Consider the following 22,120-nt stretch of genomic DNA (forward strand, 5'->3'; position numbering starts at 1 on the left):
TAACAATTTTTAATAAGAAAACAGATTTTGAGGCTCAGGAATGTTTTTAATGTACAAGTATAAGCTCTTATTGCAGGAGATGTCATTTTTATCATAATCACCTCCAAATGTTAGCTTAAAAGAAACTATATTTAGAATTGACTGCTAATTGATATGATTATCATATTGAAGATAATGTTATTGTGCTGTTTAATGAAAAATACTCTTCTGTGTAATGTGAGTCTGTGCTCATAATGTGTGAAACTGCAAAATGATCTGAGTACTGTTCCCATCTGCATATGATGCATAACACTGCAAAAGGCACTCACTGCAGTACTTCCCAGTACTATTAGGGCAGGTGTTGATGGCAAACCACGGCAATCCCGAGGAGTGAGAAAATAAAAGGGGAAGTGCAACTGTGTAGCTGGGAGATAATGTACACTAATGACTCAATTTATGTACAATGTAAACAGGATTAATGAAGTGAGATGGACTGAGTGGAAAACACATGTTTCGTTTATTAATGAAGATCCAGGGCCAACAGGTACTGCTTAGCTTTACACCACCTTATTTATGAAATCCCTTTTCCTTAGAAATCCTTTGATGTAATTTTCTACCTTTAAGAATGTAAATGTGCGTAACCTAGATATACAACTCCTCTACTTACTGTTAGGGAAACTCATGGCTAAAGTGAAGGGGGTCCTAAACCATTTGGAGAGAGGTTTAGCTACAACTCTTCTTATTTATTCCTCAGCATTGAAACATGATGGGTGTAGCTGATTTATTTTTCTCTAAGCAGTTATTCTTGATCAATATTTTACATTCTCTTATGGCATTTGAATGGCATAAAGCTGAATAACTTCTTAACAGACAGCATATTTTGTTCTGGAAAAAGTATTGCAAAGCACATTGATTTACTCCTTGAGTCATTACGCATGGCATTGCAAGGTGTGGCAAGAAATCAGACTGATTCTACTAACAAAAGTGTGGTTTGCTGTATTTCAGCCCTACAACATTCCTGTTTGTTTGGGATGTGTATTGGATGATAAATTGGTCCTTGTGAATGTTAACCAGGAAATTCAAGACAGCCATTGGCTGAGAGTATTGGAAGTGTCATAGAGACATGACTGAACTCAGAGGTGTCAGATGTCCTTCTAGCAGCAGGCGTCAGAGTTTACGACGGGGCATGTGAGGATCTGAGATGTGTTTTGAAGTTTGCTCTTTAGTCAGTTAGCATTTCTACTGTGGAGTAGAATTTTTTTGGTAATAAAGAAGACAGGCAGTAAGAAAACGTTTGGTATAAGATATGGTAGCAAACTGACAACTTGCTGTTTAAATAAATGTGTGTTATTTTAACATAAATTAGATGTGCAAAAGCTTGATCTCATAAATACAGTTTCTACCATATCCTGTTTTGTTTATAATGCATTTTCTTGCAGATCCAAGCAAAGTTCAAGATAATTCAAGAACTAATAGCAAAAACACCTTGAATACGTTTGAAGAAATGGATGATTTGCCTGAAACTTCTCTTTAGTTGTTCTGTGTTTGATATGTAGATGTTTGGAAAGTTAAAAGCATCAGCGGCTGATGTTGGGAGGTTTTTTGTTATTTTGGACAGCTGTAGCCAGCTGGAGCACAGACATTCAGTGATGTGGTCTGGTGACTTGAACCCGTTTAATCAGGGCAGCTAAGCTACAGTAAAATGGACTATTGCTCTGTTCAGTTTTAAGCTTGAAAACTGCTGCTGTCCAAGTTCGTATGCCTGCTGAAACTTGACTCTAGACTGCTGAAAGAAGTGTCAAATGTGAGATACTTCTTCCTTTTGTGGAAAATTAAGATCTTTGGGATCCTGATCTGCTGTCTGTTGTTTTGGAATCTTTAACTCCTGGGCAATATTTTGTACACTGAAAAAACCTCTTGTCGTAGTGAAAAGAAAGGCATTTCAATAGGTCTGCTAAATGAAGTCTGTTATTTTGAAATAGCGACGTTCTGAGAACATTTGCAACTTTTTGTTTTGCTTGTCAGTGTTATTGGGGGCTTATCCTGCAAGCTGCAGAAAGCCTCTGTGTCAAACTGCCTCTTTGGGTCTCCTTAGCTTTGTGATCTGTCTTCCTGTGTGTGATGCCTGCAATGTAACGTGCACTTCACTGATTTTTATTCATTATTCATACCTTCCCATAAAATGATGGGGCAGAAACATAATTCATGATGGGGAATATTTGTGAGAGTTTTTTTAAGTCAGTGTTTTTATTTTTCCAATTGCTACGTGGCTTTTCCACACTTGTGCATCTTGTTGTGTAAAAACTACTCTGTTAGAAGATTTCAGGTTTAATTAATTTCTAATTTCAACTACTTCAGGAAAATTAGAATTTCTTCCCACAGAAAGAAAATAAATGAAATACAGTGCAATTGCAGACTTTTTATTTTATTTATTTATTTTTATTCAGAGGACTGTGTAATGCATTTCTTTAGCACTCCTTATTTCATTACTTGTGATGGCCTACTATTATAAATTTTTTTGTTGTTGTTGTTTTCAATTTTATCTGTGTATGTCTTAAAAAATGTGCTCTGTGTACCTTCAGATTTCAATTAATTCACATCTTCCCTGTCCTGGGTTTTCTTCATATGTGTGTTCCTCTGGTGCCTGTTTTAAAGGTGCTACTTAGGAAACACTCAGGTAAATTCAGTTCTGTTTGAATGATAATGTGAATTGCATTGAATTCTTACAGCTAAGCCTGAAGCGCGCAAACTGACCCCAAAGACTTTCTTAACACAGAAGAGAGCATGAGTGAACTCTGCAGCAGAAAGGACAGTGCAAAGCAGTTTGCAGGGATGGTGAACACGGTTCTCTCTACCAACTCATCTTCTGTAGATGCCCTATCCTGTGTTTGCTACCATGCATGGCCTGGATGGATGGGATCGAACTGAAATCTTCAGTTACTTTTTTTAGAGTGCATAGGAATTATAGAGGAAGGACGTTCATGAGTGCCAATAGTTTGACCTCCTCAGTAGGATATGTGAGTATGAGAAGAAAAATCCCTTTCTTCCCGGAATCTTTCATCTCTGCTGGTTAATTTTGCATTGGAACTCCCAACAAAGAACATTGCCATAGGACTACACCATTCTGCTTGGACTCTTTAAGTGCCAGTTTTTGTACCAAAAAAATACCTCATCACATGTACTCAGGAACCAGGAAGAAAACCTGTCTGCACTGTATTCCATATTGCTACGGATGGACTTGTCACTGAAAACAGGTTCAGATGTCTCTGTACTGTACTGAGGTCACTCTGTAGGCACAGCCATAAACAGAGAAGGCACCAAGAAATGTAAGGAATGTTCCTTAACCACATTCAGGTACAAAGCTATGTGATAAAACGGAGGAAGGAGGCAGGGGTTATTTTATGTGAAAGTCATTCAGTGAGGAAATACCCTGCTTTCTGCCACAGAGTCCTGCCAGAACACACATCAAGCATCTCTTATCTCAAGGCTTCTATCAAGAACACTATAATGACTGCAGCAGATCAATCTGTAATTTTTATTCAATATTTATCTGAATATAAAGAAATAAAACATGTAATTCAATAAGCATCTTCTTTGTCCTGTATCTTTACTTTATTGCTATAGAGTTACACAAAGGAAGCTAAAAAGATTTTGGCTTAGTACTCTTCAAAGTAGATATTTTTGGGGGGTTATGTGGATGATGAATCTTTCAGTAAGCAACTAATTATTGAGTGCTTTCTGAATGTATTCACTGGATATGCACTTTTTTTCCCCCCAGAATATGGCTTCAGTATCTTTCAGACTACTGGAAACTTCTTAAATTCAACCCTTTTTGTCTTTAAAAGATAAATTGGGAACAGTTTAATTAATCTTGTAATAATTTCAATTTAAACATAATTTATTTTAGTGTATTTCTTCCTTGGAAATCATGTTCTTAGATTATTCTTCTTAAGCACAAAAGCAAAACAAACCCTAAGGCGTCCACTTCTGGGCAGCAGGCATTAATAACATACACATCCCCTCTCTGTGTTTCTTTCCTTCTCTCTTGTTTCCTTTGTCTCACATTTTATATGGCTCAGCTGAACAATTAATTTATAAATGGTTGATTACTGGATGTTTCTGCTTACCAAGTTAAAGTGTTGTCATTTTAATATCATTTAGCTGGGTGATAAAGTTTTACTTTCCATGTAATTCTGGATAGATGCTTTATTGCTACTCATCAGCATATGTGGTACGTTGTCTAATCCTTTTATATAGCATGAACTATCAAACTTCATAAAAATAATCTTTGTATCTATAGTGATCTATTAAAACAAGTAAATAGAAGCCATAATTAGCATTATGATGCTATCTTATTACAATATATTTCACATTAAAAGTTCTCAAAATGTTAATTAAATTACATTTTTAAATTAGATTCTGAATTTATTAAGCCTGTGAATAACCTCTGAATTATACTGGATTTCACAGAGAAAAAAAGCACTTCTTGTATGGAAAATCTGTCGTGAGCTTTTAAGAGGTGTTCTGATCTACGACTGAGGATCTGATGTGTTCTGCAGTGAGTTCCATTTTAATTGTTTTTACAAAAGCTTGTTTCTTTTCATAATACGCAGCTTCATTAATAAATGTTGGATAGACTGTACAGTCCCCTTTATATGCAATTACTTCTCCATCAAGAGTCAAAAATAGAGGATCACCATTGTTCAGTGGCTGCCAATCTTGATCCTTAGATAAAGAAAATAAATAGAATACATTTACTTTCATTTTTTCTTAAAAACTTTCTAAAGGTGATTTCTAAATTTATGCTCAATAATTATTTTCCCTGTAGCTTATGGCAAAAGCTTTTAAAATCATTGCTTTTAATTTTCATTACATAATTTCAGGATTTTGGCACTCATTTTCAGGCTTGCATAGAATTCACTGGTGAAGTTGAACTAAAAGGAAAATGCATACGCTCACAATTAATTAAAAACAGACTTTTACTTCAGAATTCAGCATTAGATCTACATTTTAGAATATAAGCAATCCTACTGTCTTCAGTTTTGGATTCAAAAATGATGTCACGTTCAGTGATTCCCAAATCAGTTCCTGAAATACTGTATGACCTCAGTGATGGAGCTTACTATGGGGAAGGTCTGAAGTATTTGGTAAACCCATTAGCAATAGTCTCATTATAAATATCTTATTTACTATATACTATAATGTAGCAGAAGCAAAACAGGAGCACTTAAAAATGGTGCAGATGGAAGCTACTATATAATTTACCTGCAGCTTAGGGTGAATAATAGCAATAACTTCATCATTTTTATTCCTGGGATAATCTACTTTCTCCATTATTTTATAAACCTCAATTGTACATGGTGGAAATTCTTTTCCTAGAAAGAATAAATGCAATTTAATGTCAGAATGAACAACTGCTTGTTAGAGAGCACAATGCATTCCTAATTCACTGCAGAATAGCTTAAATTATTAGGTTGTACACTGTCAACATTTACACGCTGGTGATTAGCTCATACATCATAAAAATGTGTAGATCCACGTCTTTCTTTCCCTAGATCCAAGCTGTAGAAAGATGATCTTGTCATGTATTGCATTTTGTTGCATTTGAAGCCCTGATCTAAATTAGATCAGTGGTGCTAGATGTGGCTTTTCACTGTATACTTAGGAAGATTTATTCTGTAGATGAGTAAGTTAGCAGAAGGCTGTGTTTGGTACTGCTGTGTAACGTGGATGATGTTGGTGCTGTTTAATCTTTACCATTCCAGCACAGTAACGTAGATTCTGGAACACACAGCTAAATTCTTTTCCTTCTACAGCCAAACAGAACTTACTGACAAAAGTAATCCAAAAGAATTTTCAACACCTATTTTTGTCAGTCTGTACCTTTGCCACTGCACAGATAAAAACAATATCTTACAAAATTTCTTGATGATAATTTGAAATAATGCGCAGCAGGCATGTAAATGGAACACTTTTTAATTTACGTATGCAGTATTCTCAGTGTACATACTACTGCAGAAATAGTTAGCTGCTATTTTCTGATTCTCAAAGCAATTTTAAAATCAAGTGTACTTATAGAGTTTTTGAGTAATGTCCTCAGAGCTGCCTAAAGAAGCCATAGCAGGAATTGTTCTGACCTCCTCATGCCACACTTGGGTGATCTGGAGAGGCTGCCCACCCCTGCATCCCCGCAGTGTTACCTGTTTAGCAGCAGAGAGCTGCAGAACAACCTGCTTTTGGAAAAAACACTCTTGAAATAACGCACTGACATGAGGCAGGGAGCTTGCATTACTTACTCTACCTTCATTAAAAAGGTGAACAAAATCAAGGCCATGTTTGACAATCTTCCTCATTTTGTCCAAAATATCAGCTCTAACAACACCTTGTGGCTGAGGCCCCACCTCCACACCTGTTCACAGATGAGGGAGATTATTAAAACAGCTGTAATATAGCACGCTTCGATTATACAGGAAAAATACATGTCTGATTGTGTCTGAGTTTTATCGTTAAGACAGATTTTAATCTACAGTCCTGTTATTTGGAAGGCAGATAGAAATGTAGCTCATGAGTAAGGATCAGTTCAAAGATCCGTATAACCATTTCTGAGTGTGCCTCCAGGATGTGAGAGTCACTCTGTATGCTCTTTTCCCTCACTCTTTTTCTCATCTTTTCTTTCCATGGTGCCTTTTAGAGAACTCATGAAAAGCAATTTTTTTTTTTTCTCCCTGCCTGTGATTACGGTTTTGTTTCTATAAATGTAACCACTGACAACTTTCATGCACAATGTCATTTTCTCCTTTACTACATATTTTCTATTCCCCTTCCTGGCTAGCATCCAATGCTTTGTATGCCAAATGACAGATCAGTGCTCTTTAGATGAGAAAATCATAAACATCTGATTCTGTAAATGCATTGTCAAACAAACAGCAATTAGTGATCAGAGCACTCTGTAAAATGTAATGAACTGATCTGGAAACAGACATATTTTTAGATAATTTCTGATAGATAAAAAATGCTGTTTATCTTTCATATTTACCAACAGGATGTTTTGCTACAGATCGGGTTGTTGCATATTTCAAGTTAGGATGTTCAATCAGCAGAACAGGAACGCGCTCTGGAGCCAAAGCATTCTGTGGAGATTGTTTTAAAATGGTTTTGTTATGCAAATATTTTAAAATGTTGCGCCACAAAAAGACTACTGATGCAGAAGTGATTTACACAATGTGTTCAATATGTTGCCTTTATTTCATGGTGCTCAAAGAAGTAGGACATCTTTAGAAAACACACAAAGCTCTGTTTGTTGGTCTCCTTTCCATTAACTCTTGCCAGGCTCGGTCCAATGAACTTAGCTGTCTCCTAATATAAATGAACTCAGTTCTGTTCCTAAATTGCTAACAGGAAGAGAAAACTACTCAACGGTGCTGCAGAATTTATAATCTAAATACTTTAAAGCAGATTTCTAGGCAGATCTTTTTTCTTGTTGTTATATTTACATTATCTTGTGAAGATTGTGAATTAAGCCTTTTCTTTTTTCACCTCTTTTTTTTTTTTTTTTTTTTGACAAAGAATCCTATTGGAGATCTCTTTTCCAATTGCTCATTTTCTGCAAACCTCACTCTGCCATTATTTATCAGCTCCAGGAGCAGCAGAATCAAACAGGATTCAAAGACACATTGCTGTTCCTATAAATAGTGATGAAGGGAACATTTGTCATTACTTAATTCCGTTACTTTTTCCATGTCCTTATTTCATAAAATTAATGTCTAACTATTTAGCATGTGTGACCCAAATTTATCCCAGTTCCTGACAGATCAATGTGGAAGCAGATTAAACTACATTTATTTTCATAGATGTTATTCTAAGCATTGTTCCCTGCCCATCAATCTTACTACAGTCGTTTTAATACATGAAGATTATGATGAGTTGAAATCTGAATTACCTGATATTATAATCAAATTATTAATTAGCTCTGATTTTAAAAAAGCATCGGTGATTATATATTTAAAACAGTTTTGCTGAATAAAAAATAGAATATTTGAAGAAATGACATAATATATAGTCATACACTGCAAACAGTAATCTGTTTTAATAGTTCATTTAAAGTAGTTTTACCTTGATATAATGACACATTTGAATTGTAAAGTCATCCCTGGAGTTCTCAAGAATAAGGGTACCACCCATGTTAGCAGTGGTGTTGTGAAGGTCAAAAATAAGGTCATAGGCATCATCACTACCTTTTGGACCAAATATATGGTTGATTTCCTGAGCCCTTCTCACTTCATATGGAATATCTTCCACCACTGTCTGTCTGTTAATATTAGTACAAACAAATCAATCAGCTCATTTCATGACTTTACATTCAACAAAATATCTGCATCCTTTTCTTTCACTTTACTTCCATAACTGCCCATTACATTAGCTGGCTTAAAACGTGATGTTTGTGCTGGAACAAAGTAAATGATTGTTAGTGGAAAACACTGCTATGTATCTTGTGCAGAAAGGTATTACATTTTTTTAACCCAATTTTTGCAATAGGCTTCGTACTTCTCTTATTTATTTGCATTTACTTCTAATACATGCATCTCAGCATTTCTCTCTGTGCAAAAAACTAACTCAATATTTATCAACAACTTCAGCCACCCTCAAGCCTGAGTTCAGCCTCTACTGAAGGGGTATTCTGATACGGGTTCATGCCCTTTTACCTTGGACCTCATTTACAAGTTCTTTCATAACACGTTCTCATGTTCTGCTCAGATTTTCTTACAGTCTGTTGATTCTAAGCCTCTTGAACCTTAAAGAAGATTTTGCCACCTCAAATGCCTTCCTCTAAAGTTTTAATGCTTCCAGTCTCAGGTACCAGACTAGCCTGAACTGGCATGTAAGAAATGGTCTGAGATCATTGGCTTCCTGTCTGTAGAGGGAACGTGTAAGTAAGCAATGAAAGAATGGTCTTAACACTTCTGTGTTAAACAGTCTGTCCATCTTACATATAATATCTAACAACAAAATTATTAGATGAAAAGCCAGGTGAGAAGGCATTCAGGGTAAGAATAACCATGATTACAAAATAAACGTGACACCTATTTCTCTCACTAATATTCACTTTTACAATTAAGGCTTTTCTGATACTTAATTATCCTTTCAGCTTGCAGCTATACCGGTCATTAAAAAATGTTGTTTCATACAACAAAGCACACCTCTGGTATAGATGTCTCAAAAGCAGAGAAACATAAAATCCCATTAAAACGTAAACTCAATTACCACTGTACAGCAATTATAGATTTCATTTCTTCTAAAATAAGGAGACAGATAAATTACTGAATTTTGCCATTTTGCCATAGAATGCTTTATTTCTAGCTTATAATTTCAAGTTTTTTGTCTTTTATCCCGTCTGACCGTAATTAAATACACTTCCCACCTTGCATGTCACCTTTTATATACTGAAGTCTACATCTAAATTGCTTTGTGTTTTCATATTTCATAACTGTATTCAGAAGAGCTCCAAGGCTGAATTGCACAAGAAGGCATGAGAAATAGTGACTTTGCAACTCCAAACAGCAGCTTAAGTTTACACAAGCTCAGCTATCCTCATACAGATTTAAAATACTCTGTTTAGGTGTTATGTGTTGGTTTGAGGCTCGTTCTACCAGCAAGTTTTAAAATGAAACAAGACACACAATTTGTTCTTTTTGGGTAAAAGGTCAGTAATTTCAGTTATGTGACTGCCTGGATAACACAGAAGTGGAACCTGCATCAATGTTTTAATCTGGAAAGGAAGTTCTTGGCAGTTTTAAAAAACAGAAAATTAAAACAACAGAAAGTACAACTATTCTTACCCAAGATTATCAGGGTCAAAAACACGGTTCAGATCACAGTCAATGTATCTAGTACACTTCTTCACAGCTCTTGGGTTGGTGAGAAATGGTTTCACTTCCATTCCTGCTCTTTGAATCTCAGCTCCATTCTCTTGCCAGTGCTTGACCAAAAATATCCCTGATAACTCATTGCCATGAGTTCCTCCAAAGATAGCAACCCTTCTTACTGGAGGTTTTGGAACAACAGAACAGGAAGTCATGCTTTTCAGCAGCTTTAAGAATTGCTGAAAGCAAAAGAAAACAATAGTGAAGTAAAGCTCGTATCTCTGGAAAAGAAATATATTTTTCTTTTAATAGGAAATTCTTTATGTCTGTTTAGGTCAGACGGGAATGAAAGAGAATTAACATTTCTCTAAGTTTCAGATTCCGGTTGCAAGGCGGGGCGTTGCTGGTCCGACTCTCCTCCCTCCCCAGGAGCCCTCCCTTCATTTCCCATATTTAGTAATCCTCCCACTCTGTTACTGTACTGTTACACAATTCAAATATTAACTTCTCCAGACATTCTCTATTAATATATGAGCTGTAGGTAGATACTCTGCTGATGAAAGTGTGAAAAAACTTGCAAACTCGTTGTAACAAGTCTGTTCGTGTAAGCTTTAAGTTACAAAAACATTACAGTACGTATGAGCAGAATGATTTAAAGTGAGTAAAAACAGTAAAATATGAATCATATCTTTGCTCTAGATCAGAGATCAGCACATAATGCTGAGACATGAAGTGCTTTCATCTAAAAAAGCACGAACAGCTGAGTTCCTCAAAGCACGCTGTCTTGTATGACCTTTGTTTCAGACTATCAGAACAGTGCTTGGAAGGAACAACAGCTGAAATTAAAGTGCAGCATAGCTACAGTTTACCTAGCATTCCTGGCTCTAGACGTGTCTTGGGATCTGCTAACACCGACCTGTATGACACTGGAACAACTTAATGATGACTCTTCCCATTTCTGCAGCCCCTTACAAAAAAAGGGAAATCAAAGCAGATCACAATGGGACAAAAGTTGTGTTCTTCCCTGAAAGAAACTTAGCCAAGGACTTCTGCCAGTTCAGAAAGCATTCCAATGGGTTTTCAGAATGGAAACTCAAGCTAAACAGCAGCCATAACTCCTGTTACGAGGACTGAAATGTTTAGATTAAAAAACAAACAGTTTTACTGATATTAATGACAGAATTGTTCAAAATTGGCCTCCAGCACACAATATAAACATAAAAATGTTACACTGTAAGAGAATAAGGAACATTTATTGAACAATTCAGTTTAATAAGAATATACCCCAGTGACAGTGTTTGGTGAGGGTCCGTGGGGGGTCTCAAAACCCAGGTTGATGATCTGTATAAAAACAGAGCCAAACATAGGGCTTATCCACCCAATTTCTACCAGGAACACATTTCCTACAAATGCTGCTCTCTACATTGCAACGTATGCCGAGTGCTTGCTAAACCTCACAGTGAGTTAATAGATGGAGTGTTCACTTAAGTCAGCTGTACTCCTGTTGTACTTTAGGCTGTCAGCTATTCAGTCATGGTAAGTAATGTATTAAACAAAGCAGCAGAGCTGTGCTGTACAGCACCAGACAGTCTGCACCGTCCTTTGACCCCAGTCCTTCAGCAAAGGTGCCATGTGCACGCCGTCACAAGGAACAGCCCATGCTCCGAGCCGTGCTCTGTTGAATTTAAACACCACAGCAGTTTGAAGAGTAAACTATCTCTATCCTGCACTGCCAGCAGGGATCGGTGGTCATTCCTCACAAAAAGCCAAAGCAGAGACAGCGCTGTGCACTTACCTCACTTAGCATGCAAGCAGTTTGTCTCCTGAGCGCTCTGCTAGGGCAGACACAGCGCATTTCAAACACGAGGCTTGGAACCAAAGCTATGGAGGCTCCTTTTATACCCTTGGAGCAAAGTAACTTGCGGACAGCGTTTAACTCCTGGGCTGCCAGCACATCATGGGAGCACGTGGCACAGATGCAGAAATGTTCTCCCTTTTCTACATGCTGGAAACCATTCCCGTTTTCCTGTGCTTGGCCAATGCTTAATTATGCAGGAACATATTTGGTTTATTAAGAATTCAGCACTGATTTTGTATACTGCTTTATTTGCACTGAACGTTTTGACTTAGTTTATTACCGAGAAGTGGAAAATATAGTGCTTATTAATGACAGCACCACACAGTGCAGAGTTTTTTATTATTCCCTCCTTTCTCCTGAGGTGACCTGACCTAAAAACTCAGGAGCACTCCAAAGCTAGCGATTTAGGAATTGATCTGCCTACGAGCTACAATTCAACATGGAAGCCCATCAGCCGCTGCCGTAACACCTCATGAAGCCACACAGCCGCTCCACAGGGGGCGATGAGCTCCTACCCGGGCTGCTCACTGGCGCCCTCTCGCGGCCACCGGCGGCTGCAGCGCTATAGCGCAGGGCGCGTCCCACCCCTTCCCGCCCTTTTCTCACCTCGCACCTGAGTGAGGGTGGGGCAGGTTGGACCGTTATTTTTGGCGGGCTGCTGCTCGATTCTGTCCCCTCAGTGTGTGGGGAGGCGGTTTGGTTTGTAGGTGAGGATGCTGCTGTGTGTGAAGCAGTGCACAGGTTTAGCCTGGTGTCTCCTGTTTCTTCTTTTTTGTTTTACTTTTCCTTGCATGTTTTAGCTCAGGGCTGTGCTTTGCTCACCTTCAAGAGGAAGAAGAATAAAGCCATGCAGAAAAGCAATCTTACGTAATGCAAAAATTGGCTTTAAGGGCTGCAGCATCAGGTGTGAGAGGTTTCATTTTACAAGTGCATTATTTGCTAACATCCATGAGGCTTTATAGCACTTGCAGTGCATTTTAATTACAAATCAGGCGGCAGCGACGAGCTGGGAGCTGCTGCAGTTGTCACAGTGCAGTTAATGTGCATTGCAGAATTAAAGAGTAAACTGATTCCATGCACTTGAGTGTGCTTTTAAATTCAGCAGTAAATTCAGTATTATTATTGCATGCCAAGAACTTAGGGAATGTGACTTTTGCTTCAATGATGAATATTTTGGGCTACCGACCTGCTAATTGAATGCTGCTTGGAATCCCTGTGAGCCTGTTAAATTCAGCACAAATCCTCACGTGTTTTAAGTTTGTCTGAAGTGATGCATGCAACAGGTTAAACAAAGCATTGAGACAAACTGCCGTAAAGTTGCATGTAATTTGAATGTGTTTACAGCATTAATTAGCTCACTTTCCCTTTGCCTACCTTTCATGCAGTGAATACGGAGTAACCGATAAAGCGTTGGCTATTAAAGCACAGCACAGTCATGAAAAGGAGTTCAGCTGATGCTTCAACCCGCAGCACAGCAGGTATTATCCATTCTTTTGCACTTTACAGCTTATTCATTGTTGTGCTTATATCCTGGAGCCCATTTCCCAAGTAGACTTGTACGGATTTCTATGTTACTACAGCACAGTGTAAAGTTTTGGAGGCATGGGGCTGGTAATGAAGTAATACATGTATCTCACAGACTAATTTGCAGGATGAAGGGCTCAGCCTTGTGAGGGGCTGGGCTATGCTATGCTACGTGCTTATGAACTACAATTTCCATGGGTAATGTAAATAAAACAATTGTTAGACAATCGCTATTTACATACTTTAAGTATAGAGTGCATATGCTCCTAGTGCTGGTGTGGTGTTATCATGTGAATTTTAATTTTAGGTTGTTTGCCTGTGCCTCTCTTCAATCAGAAAAAGAGACCCAGGCAGCCCCTCACCTCAAATCCTCTTAAGAATGAGCCAGGTTCCAGTTTTGTGACTCATGACTCTTCTTCCTCATCATTGGGTAATTAAGATGTGTATATTTTTGATGGATATATCCAATTAAATGTTAATTTTATTCTTGTATTAAACGAGATATTGTCCTTATCAAGACCTATATGCATCCTTTATATTTATTTCTGAGAAGTCCATTGTTTAAAACATGTCCTCCAGGAAGTTTCTTTCTGTGCTATACAATGAGCTTTTTTCCTCCCTGCCTAGAGGGAGGTCAATGCTTTGTGTGCTACAGAATGAAGTAGCACTGGCATTTAAATAGTCTCTTGGATTTCTGACCTTTTGTTTTCAGTTGATTTCAATCAAAATTCAAGCCCAGTATTACAAGAAGAAACACTTACAAGATGTCTTTCTTGTAATTGAGAACTTTTATTCTTCGAATTGTACTTGGAAAGTGTTGCAGTATTCAATCATTATTATTTTTCTTGCATTTTTCTTGTAACAAAAATGTGTCTGTGCTAGTAAGAAAGCAGTATCTAGAAAAGCAATCTACTTGCTAGAATTTGCCTTATAATTACAGATATTAGAAAAAAAAGCACATTCTCTTCTTTTTTTTCCTTTCCTTCCTCCCCCTCCTGAGACTATTTGTGGAACATTAGTTAGGGTGGGAGCTCTAAGTAGACTTGCTACCTTTCCATCTTTTCCCTTTGTATCCATACTCAATCTCTTGTCTTTTGGGAATCAGGCTGGGGAGCTGCAAACCCAGAAGTCGATGAACTACAGAATGCAGCAAACAATGGGTATGTATGTTGTACTACTTGTTCTAGATCTGTTTTTATTTGGGCACTATCAATTTGTTTCACAAACTATGAACTATCCGCCTGTCTGAAAAATAAAGCTGCTACTGTGTCACTGATTTTTTTTTTTTTTAACTTATCTTTGAAAACAGAGCAGATGATCACATGGCTCCTTCCCCTATGAAATCACCAAACGCATTAAAGTCTAATTTAGTCAAAGCTGGAAGAAACTTGTATGCCTACAGGTTAGTAAAAACTTTAAATTTTATTATCTTTAACCAACTTTATTCTTATGTGAGAGTACATCTCATTGTATATTCTAGTGGCATTCAGGAACACCCTTTTAATTTCCAGGTAATCGCTGCAGTCCTTAGTAATTACATTCTGCTTATGAGCCAAAAAGAACTGAAATGGAACATCAATTCCAGTGTACCTAAACCTAATTCAGAAGGATTTAAGCAAGTGTGTAATGGCTGCCCTGTATATGGATAAATTTAATTGTATGTTCTTTGAATCTAAAGAGGCACCAGATTTTTAAAACTAAACCAATACGTACTGCTTTTGTACATGTGATTGCTTATTTGAGGACTGGTACTGAATTTATCTTACATCACACTGCAGGGCAGAAGAGAAGACTCCCAGTACTAAAATTTGGAACAGAAATGAGTGTACCCCTGCAAGTAACAGAGCAGGTTCAATATCTGATAGTGGAACTACTCAAAAGTTTGAGAACCGTTCAAATAATTGGAAACCTGTTCAGCAGCAGAAAATACCTGATAGCTCTAATTCATCTCAGCATATCAAAACAACAGAATCCAGCCAAATGCGTTGCACTAAAGGACAGTGGCCAGTGAAACCTAACACTACATCAAGGAATCTGCAGGATTATGGTCTGGCATATAAATTGAACTGCAATAGTCAGCAAAATAGCATGAATGAAAAGCAATTTGATTGCGTTCCAGACAACAAAAGTCAGGTAAACTTATGAAGTCAGAATAGGAAGATACAGTGAAGAAAACTTTAAAGAAACATCATCTGTCCACAATTTTCTATCAGTCCCAGCTGCCTTAACAAACCCTTAAGTTTCTAAAAATGTAGAGCTGAGATTTTCATATTTTAATGGCCTCCAGTCCTCAGCACAATCATATAAATTGGCAGGGGGTCATGTGCAGAATCTGAACAAATACTTTAAATATTGGGTATATAATAATACATGAACACCTACGTGCTTTTGGAAGTCTTTGAGTGCATATCTCTAACTAAGGTTTTTATCTTCCTTCAAAAGGATATTTCTTCATTTCAATTAAAACTTAAAGAAAAAAGGAATTCTTTGCGAATCATATCTGCAGTCATTGAAAGCATGAAGCACTGGAGCCAATACACTTACAAAACTCCACTATTATTTGAAGTTTTAGGTAAGCATGGGGTGCTTCTAATGGAAAGTGACTTAGTGTGGTTTCACTTGGCTTGCTAACTGACGTTATCTGAGAAATGAACGTGGTAAAAGACAACAGAAATGACTAAACCCATTACATTAAGATGAATAAAAAATACAGTGTAATGACATCTCAGCAAACTATTATTGTGACACAGCCAAGATATTCGTAATGTTTAATGTTGATTGGCACACGAGGATCAGTGTAACTCAGAACTGTGTTCTGCTCTGGTTAACAAGGGAATAACCCATTTACAGTGACTGTTATGACAATGACATTTTTGTCACTCCAGTTATGCAGATTTTAAATCCAGTTTTACTATTAGAAGAGAATGCGAAGCCCATAACATATTGGAACTTCCAGGGTTGTCAGCAGGTTGTGACAGGAAACTGATGCTGATTGATACACCTTTGTGCTTTTGTGAAGGAAATGTTGTCATGATGTCTTGATATCATATTTAGTACAGCTCTGATGTTTACATCATGCCTTGGTTTTGTTACATGCTGTAGGCACGCTTGATTCTGCAGTCACATCTGGAGCATACGGAGCCAAGAATTTTCTTTTGAGAGATGGAAAGGAGAGCCTGCCTTGTGTTTTTTATGAAATTGTAAGTATTCCCATGTATGTACGTAACAAAGACATCACTGCATATAATGCCTTTAAGAAGTTAATAATGCATTGTTCTGATAAAACAGAAAATAGTGTTGTAAAAGGAAGACTGGGTGCTTATACCTTATTGTACCAGACTGGTGTAGAGCAATAATGCAGCTGCTATTTAGGCGCCCTCAGACTTCAGTTTCACCAAAAATATTGAAGATGCAGGGTAGGGCTTTCAGTTCAGCTCCTAAGTTGTTGATAATAGCACAAAAAAAAAAAAAAAAAAAAAAAAAGTAAATTCCTTCAGTGTTTGATACAGCTTTCAGAAATGAACTAATAAGCAGTAAGCAGATATTTGGAAAGCTTCCATGTTAGGTGATGGAATTTCTTTCTTTGTTGCGCTTTTGTTGAAGGATCGTGAGCTTCCAAGACTCATTAGAGGTCGTGTGCTCAGATGCATGGGAAACTATGACACAAAAAGGAATGTTTTCAAGTGTGTCTCTGTAAGACCAGCAACTATTCCAGAACAAAACACTTTCCAAGAATTTGTTAAAATTGCAGATGTTGAGATGACAGCCTGTGTAAAAACAATGAATGAGATTTAAGTGTAAAGGTGGTTGTATAAAATTCATTTACCCAAACTAATGCTGAAAATGTGATTAAATAATTGAAAATAGTACTGTGTTATCCAACAGATGTTAAGGACACCGTTTTGTTTCCATATCACTTTCATAGTTTGTTTTCTCTGGCTATCTGTGTGGTAACAGCATTTGTTATGTAGTTCATTAGATTTTACTGGAGAAATTCAGAATTAAAATGTTGAAATTGTTTATATGTACGTAACTTATTTATATGAACTGTTCCTGCTTAACTAGAGTGAGCCAAATTCTATTTTTTTGGAATGGATTGTTCAATGAGTTTTATTTAAAAAAAATAATAATAACAAAAAATCCATGGATCTTTTCCATGTGAAAACTGCAGGGAGTGCCCCACTCATCTCTCTTGTCTGTTACCCAAATGTATGCATCATTAACAGCAGACCGGGTTGATTAGTGGCTCCTATCTCTCCCAGTCACTGAAGAAAAGACTTGATAGTGAAACTTTCTTCCATTGAGGCATGAGGAGGAGAAATGAGGCAGAGCCACAGGTGGCTAACGAGAATGAAAATGGTGTCTCCTTTTTAGAGATGGCCTAAGCCTGAGGAATTCTCAGAAATGTTTTGAGCATTCCTAAGGGGATCAAACACATGCTTCTCTTATCTTCTATATGTACTACCTACTGTAAGTATTATTTTCCCCTTTTGGTGTGGTTGCTTTTTGGTTTGTTTCTATGCCAACAAGCAATCAGTCTAGACCTATATAAACAATTTGCTGAGAGTGAAATTTTATATTTCTAAGTTCTGTAATACTTGGCCACACAAGCTTGACTCTGACAGTAGTTCAGGTGTCTCAGAAAAAGGATATTGTCAAAACTAATTCCCACTGCCATTGCTTCTTATCTTCAGTTATTAGAAATACCTTCAATACCCGTTTCAGAATGTTGACTGTGGTGGGTGTTTGGTCAAAGTTCAGAAGCTAACAAACATCAACAAAGTTCTTTGTGTAATTTCATTAAAATTGCTCTTTGGTAGAAAGTAAGATGGTGTATCCTGCTTCAGTTTCCTTTGAATAGCAACAACATGTGTAAAAGCTCTTCTAGAAAGGAACATAATAGGCACTGCAGAAAGATTTCACAGGATACAGCTGTATATATTAGGTATTCATATGGTTCCCACTGCTACACCATCTAGTTATACTTTTCTTTAAAAACAGTGAATCATTATAACACTTGTTTAAACGAGCAGCATACCCTGAAGCTGTAGGAACATTGTTCAAGGACACGTAGGAAGTTGGAAAATAATTACTTGAACACAGAACTTCTTTGCTTTTGCCATAGGAACATCCTGTGAGGGATGGTCCACATGCATGTTTGAGTCTTTGCATTCGAACATTTGCTTTCACAGCTTATTCCTGTTGTTTCTACTTTCTTCTCCCCTTACTTCAACACTTTGTACCAAATCTGTTGGAAATTTTTTTAATAAAAAAAGAGAGAGACATTAAGAAAATAGTGAACAGTGATTTTTTTTTCAAATTTTTTTATTATACAGTGTTGGCAATTGGAAATTTCACATTTAAAATAATTGAAATATTGTATCCAACAAGTCAAATACAGAAAACAGTTAATATTCTAAAAAGGAGCCAGCTAGTCAATGCAGAAACACATTAATGGAAAATACAGCTTTTAGTTACACTTAGAAAATTATATATTTAGAATAAAACTTGAACCTGATCCCATAAATTGTTTGACTTTTAACAAGAAAACGCTTTACACAGTTCAACTCGCAGACAGTCTTTATTTTAAAAAGTGATCTGTCAGTGTTAGCATATGGATTGTTAGCAACACCCTACTAAAGCTGTCAGTTGAGGAGCTAAAGCATATGCTTTCCTAACTGTGCTAAGAATCCCTTGCCTTATCTCTGTCTTCTGTGCTAAGCTGGTTCTGAGCATGGATGTTTAAAGGAAAGTTTTGCCTATCCAGTTGTAGGGGTCCTATACTTATGCTTCATTTCCTTAGTATATGGTAAAATGTTAACAAAATTTCCAAATGGAGGCATTAGTTTGCTTCTAGGAAGGAAATAGAGCCTGACAGCACTCACGACAAAAGAGTTTAAAGAAGTAAAAGATTTGGTACAGCAGTGTTGTAAATTGTAGAGCTCCATTAAAACTGTAAGTTAAAATTATAAAAGGAAGTTTGAGCTCTGGGGCCAGAATTGTGAGAGTGTGTGTGTGTGTGTGTGTGTGTGTGTGTGTCCAACATCACACAGTGCTGCAGTCCTCGCCTCTGTGGTTGAATGAAGGTTCCAGTTCTGCATGTGTGAAAGTTAATAAGCAATGACAGGAATTGTTTGTGTCTAGCAGGTATGGTGTGGATGTTAAGAAAAATACAAAATTTTACTTGTAATGTTTAGGTCCTTGCAATTTTTTTTTTTTTTTGCACACTAACAAATCACTTTTCTAGTGGAACATTAAGTGACAGTCTTAAACATTACACAAAACAGAAAAAACCCTACATAATACAGTTTATACATATCACACGTTTCAGTTGTTGATTCTTTTTAACCATATTGATCCTGTCTTGTCTAATGGTTCTAGAGTAAAGGCACAGGTTGGTTAGGAAAGAAAAGCCTGCATCTCTGTCTCTCTCTACTTTGTGGTTATCATTTTCTTTTTACTTGTTGGTTATTATTCCTCACTTTTCTGACTTCTCTACAAAAATTGTCAATTTTAGCTATTCATTTAAGGGATGTTACTGGAAAGCATGCTACTACACAGAAATGGTGGAAATTCTGCTTAATTCTGACATTCCTTTAACCTACTTTAAGTATTTAGAGGATGTCATCTCTTATCCATTGAGAGCAAAAACACACAATGCTCTTTCTCTAATTCTCAGTGTCCTTAATTCTACTGTGAAATCTGTATTTCCAGAGATAAGTGATGAAACTTAGTTTGTGTGCAGAATTTGCTTTTGGAGTGCATGAAAACGTAACAACAGATCGTTATTGGAAATATTTTGGAAAACAATGCAACAGTCCATTGAAGTTCAGAAGCGTGAGGAATGTAAACCAGACTTAGAAGTCTTTGACATATTAAAATTACACAGTGATTGTTCTATCTGTTTGCATTTTCTTATACATCCTCAACATGTCTCTGTCTGTTCCTTCATGTACACTTTCCATTAAAAAAAAAAAACCAACATAAAAACAGCACTAATTTCTGGAATTAGTTGGGCTCAGATAAATGAAGAGTAATGAACTTGATCACTTAGGTTGTGCCAAAATGCAAACTGAGACATACAGCTCTGAATTAAATATAATCTATGTGCTTGTTAATAAATAATAGAAAATAAAATATTAGAATTCAAATTATTTTAAATGAAACACAGAACAGTGGGGGGAGCTTAGAACCCAATGTTTCCCTTCCTTAAGGAATCAAGTGCACTTATTTCTATCTTTGATAGTAATGAATCCAATGCTACTGAGGAGGTTAGATGAATTGCACACACGAGCCCAGGATCTATGGCCATGTGCTACTTCTGGCATGGAATCAGATTCTTCTTAGTACTATGCAGTAACACTTCCCATGTAAAAGTATGTTAGCAGGATCTTAAAAGGATTGGATATGTTAGAATCTGGTTACTTCTGCCTTGTGTTGCCATTACACATAAGGGCCATAGGGCACACGCTTTTGGAAGCAGAGATTGTTGTTTACTGCCTTAAAGAGCTGCAACAACAAATCTGCAGTTTCATAGTTCAAATCATTCTGCAAAATCCCACTTAAAATGAGCATTGAAGAAACATGGAGAAAAAAAAAGTATTTTTCTTAACCTGTTATATCTTCATGAGCCTTTGGAAGCAGTTACAACTCTCTCTGTGTTATCTTCATGAACATGACTATAAATCTTGAGGATTAGATCAGAATGAATGTGTCCTGACAACTGACAATATGGAGGTACTACTAATACATAGAGGTTAAAAAGAAAAATTTTCTGGTATACACTTCTTTTAGTTATCAGGCTTAATTGTAGGCCATGGCTACTAGTAGGCTTTTTTTTTTTTAATTAACCAAAATAATTATAACAAAATATTGTTATTGGTTTTAAAATTATTGGATTCATAAAAGCTTTCACATTTAATAATATATAAAAAGTGGATTGAAACTTTTAAAAGTCTTAAGGTTTTGAGACACAAAAGAAACAGTCTGGGAGGTAGACAGATGTTCTGAGGATAAACAGATATCAACTTTTCCTAAGGCGTGACGCCGCTGTGATGGAGCAGTACAAAGGCTGCTGATTATCTTAGTTTAATTCCAGAGCGTTCGCTACTCGTGTGTACGGAAGACTATCAATGCACTTTTGGTCTTTGTGAATCTGACCTTCTCTCCCCATCTCCTTTTTTTTTTTTTTTTCTTCTTTTTTTTTTTTCTTTTTCTTTTTCTCTTTAGCAATACAGCTAAATGGAAGTGCTATAATAACTGCTGCCCATTGCCCGTAGACAGGAATGTTCTGTTCTTAAACAGTAATAAAATACTATAAAATTGTAGGTATTGGAGTCGGAGATATGTGCTCTTTTGGTGCATATTTTGCAAAGAATGGTAAAAAGACAGACAACATGACCCCCACAATTGCCAGCATATACCCCCATCCAATCTGGCAGTCTCCTGCATAGTAGATGTCTGAATTCTCACAGAATCTCTTCACAGTAGCAGAGTTGAAACCAAAAGGGTAAACCAAAAGCCCCGAAGCCATTATGAACACTGGAGGGGAGAAAAGAAACCACTGTTACTACAGAGCTTTTAATTCCTTTGAAAGAATTCTTTGTTTTAGAAAGGCAAATGCATAACATTAAAAGCAGTGGGAAAAGTTACAGCTTAAAGATACTCCTGATTGTTAGAACATTTTTCATAATTATCTCTGATGGACAGTGGTGTCATAACGTAGCAGTGAGTTAGCACTGGGATTTTTTTGCATGAGAACTGTTGTTCATTACATAATGTCTGGAATGCTGTGGTGCACATCATACAGCCATTTAAAAAGTGAGATGATTCAGATGTAGTGGAATCCAGAGAAGAGTTTCTAAACTTGCAGACTGCAAAGCTGCTTCATTTTCTTCTC

The 22,120-nt window shown here is 36.8% G+C and overlaps 4 protein-coding genes across 8 annotated transcripts in view; 2 read left to right on the forward strand and 2 right to left on the reverse strand.

Annotated features, from left to right (window-relative positions):
• The window catches only part of TRPV3 (transient receptor potential cation channel subfamily V member 3), a 29,867-nt gene extending 26,300 nt beyond the window's left edge, over positions 1-3,567 (forward strand). The window contains exons 18-19 of one of the 2 annotated variants that reach the window (XM_019622025.3): positions 453-523; positions 1,419-3,567. In XM_019622025.3, the coding sequence (XP_019477570.2) occupies positions 453-523; positions 1,419-1,513 (166 nt within the window). In that variant the 3' untranslated portion in view covers positions 1,514-3,567. The remainder of the gene's footprint in view (positions 1-452; positions 524-1,418) is intronic. The other variant, XM_010722080.4, reaches the window with a different exon arrangement.
• On the reverse strand, positions 3,501-10,239 carry ASPA (aspartoacylase). Its single transcript, XM_019622026.3, has 6 exons — positions 9,816-10,239; positions 8,092-8,287; positions 7,016-7,109; positions 6,281-6,388; positions 5,245-5,354; positions 3,501-4,704 (listed from the first exon to the last, which is right to left on the reverse strand). Exons 1-6 carry the CDS (start codon positions 10,052-10,054, stop codon positions 4,492-4,494), a joined length of 960 nt encoding a protein of 319 aa, XP_019477571.1. The 5' UTR covers positions 10,055-10,239; the 3' UTR covers positions 3,501-4,491.
• Positions 10,240-13,132: 2,893 nt separating this feature from the next.
• On the forward strand, positions 13,133-17,016 carry SPATA22 (spermatogenesis associated 22). Of its 3 annotated transcripts, none has more exons than XM_085240810.1 (8): positions 13,133-13,175; positions 13,529-13,651; positions 14,327-14,381; positions 14,531-14,623; positions 15,000-15,354; positions 15,664-15,793; positions 16,324-16,421; positions 16,825-17,016. In XM_085240810.1, the coding sequence occupies exons 1-8, from the start codon at positions 13,133-13,135 to the stop codon at positions 17,014-17,016; spliced, it is 1,089 nt and encodes a 362-aa protein (XP_085096936.1). The 3 variants fall into 3 exon arrangements, with proteins under 3 accessions (XP_085096936.1, XP_085096937.1, XP_085096938.1); XM_085240811.1 differs by having other exon boundaries at positions 14,531-14,611; positions 15,021-15,354; XM_085240812.1 differs by having other exon boundaries at positions 13,529-13,609.
• Positions 17,017-18,783: 1,767 nt separating this feature from the next.
• LOC146543032 (LHFPL tetraspan subfamily member 7 protein-like) overlaps positions 18,784-22,120 on the reverse strand; it is a 55,804-nt gene continuing 52,467 nt past the window's right edge. Inside the window, exon 3 of one of the 2 annotated variants that reach the window (XM_085240830.1) lies at positions 18,784-21,762. In XM_085240830.1, the coding sequence (XP_085096956.1) occupies positions 21,536-21,762 (227 nt within the window). In that variant the 3' untranslated portion in view covers positions 18,784-21,535. The remainder of the gene's footprint in view (positions 21,763-22,120) is intronic. The other variant, XM_085240829.1, reaches the window with a different exon arrangement.

Source organism: Meleagris gallopavo, chromosome 21 (genome assembly GCF_905368555.1).
Source record: "Meleagris gallopavo chromosome 21, MGAL_WU_HG_1.1, whole genome shotgun sequence".
Classification (NCBI taxonomy): domain Eukaryota; kingdom Metazoa; phylum Chordata; class Aves; order Galliformes; family Phasianidae; genus Meleagris; species Meleagris gallopavo.

Bases quoted from the DNA above. Each gene is read 5' to 3' on its own strand.
- ASPA (XM_019622026.3), bottom strand. From the start codon at position 10,054: ATGACTTCCTGTTCTGTTGTTCCAAAACCTCCAGTAAGAAGGGTTGCT. The intron at 7,110-8,091 runs GTAAAACTACTT...CAATCTCCACAG, and splicing joins AAATGTGTCATTATATCAAG to AATGCTTTGGCTCCAGAGCG. The intron at 4,705-5,244 runs GTAAATTATATA...TCTTTATCTAAG, and splicing joins TTATTCACCCTAAGCTGCAG to GATCAAGATTGGCAGCCACT.
- SPATA22 (XM_085240810.1), top strand. From the start codon at position 13,133: ATGAAAAGGAGTTCAGCTGATGCTTCAACCCGCAGCACAGCAG. The intron at 13,176-13,528 runs GTATTATCCATT...TTTTAATTTTAG, and splicing joins TTCAACCCGCAGCACAGCAG to GTTGTTTGCCTGTGCCTCTC. The intron at 14,624-14,999 runs GTTAGTAAAAAC...ATCACACTGCAG, and splicing joins AGAAACTTGTATGCCTACAG to GGCAGAAGAGAAGACTCCCA.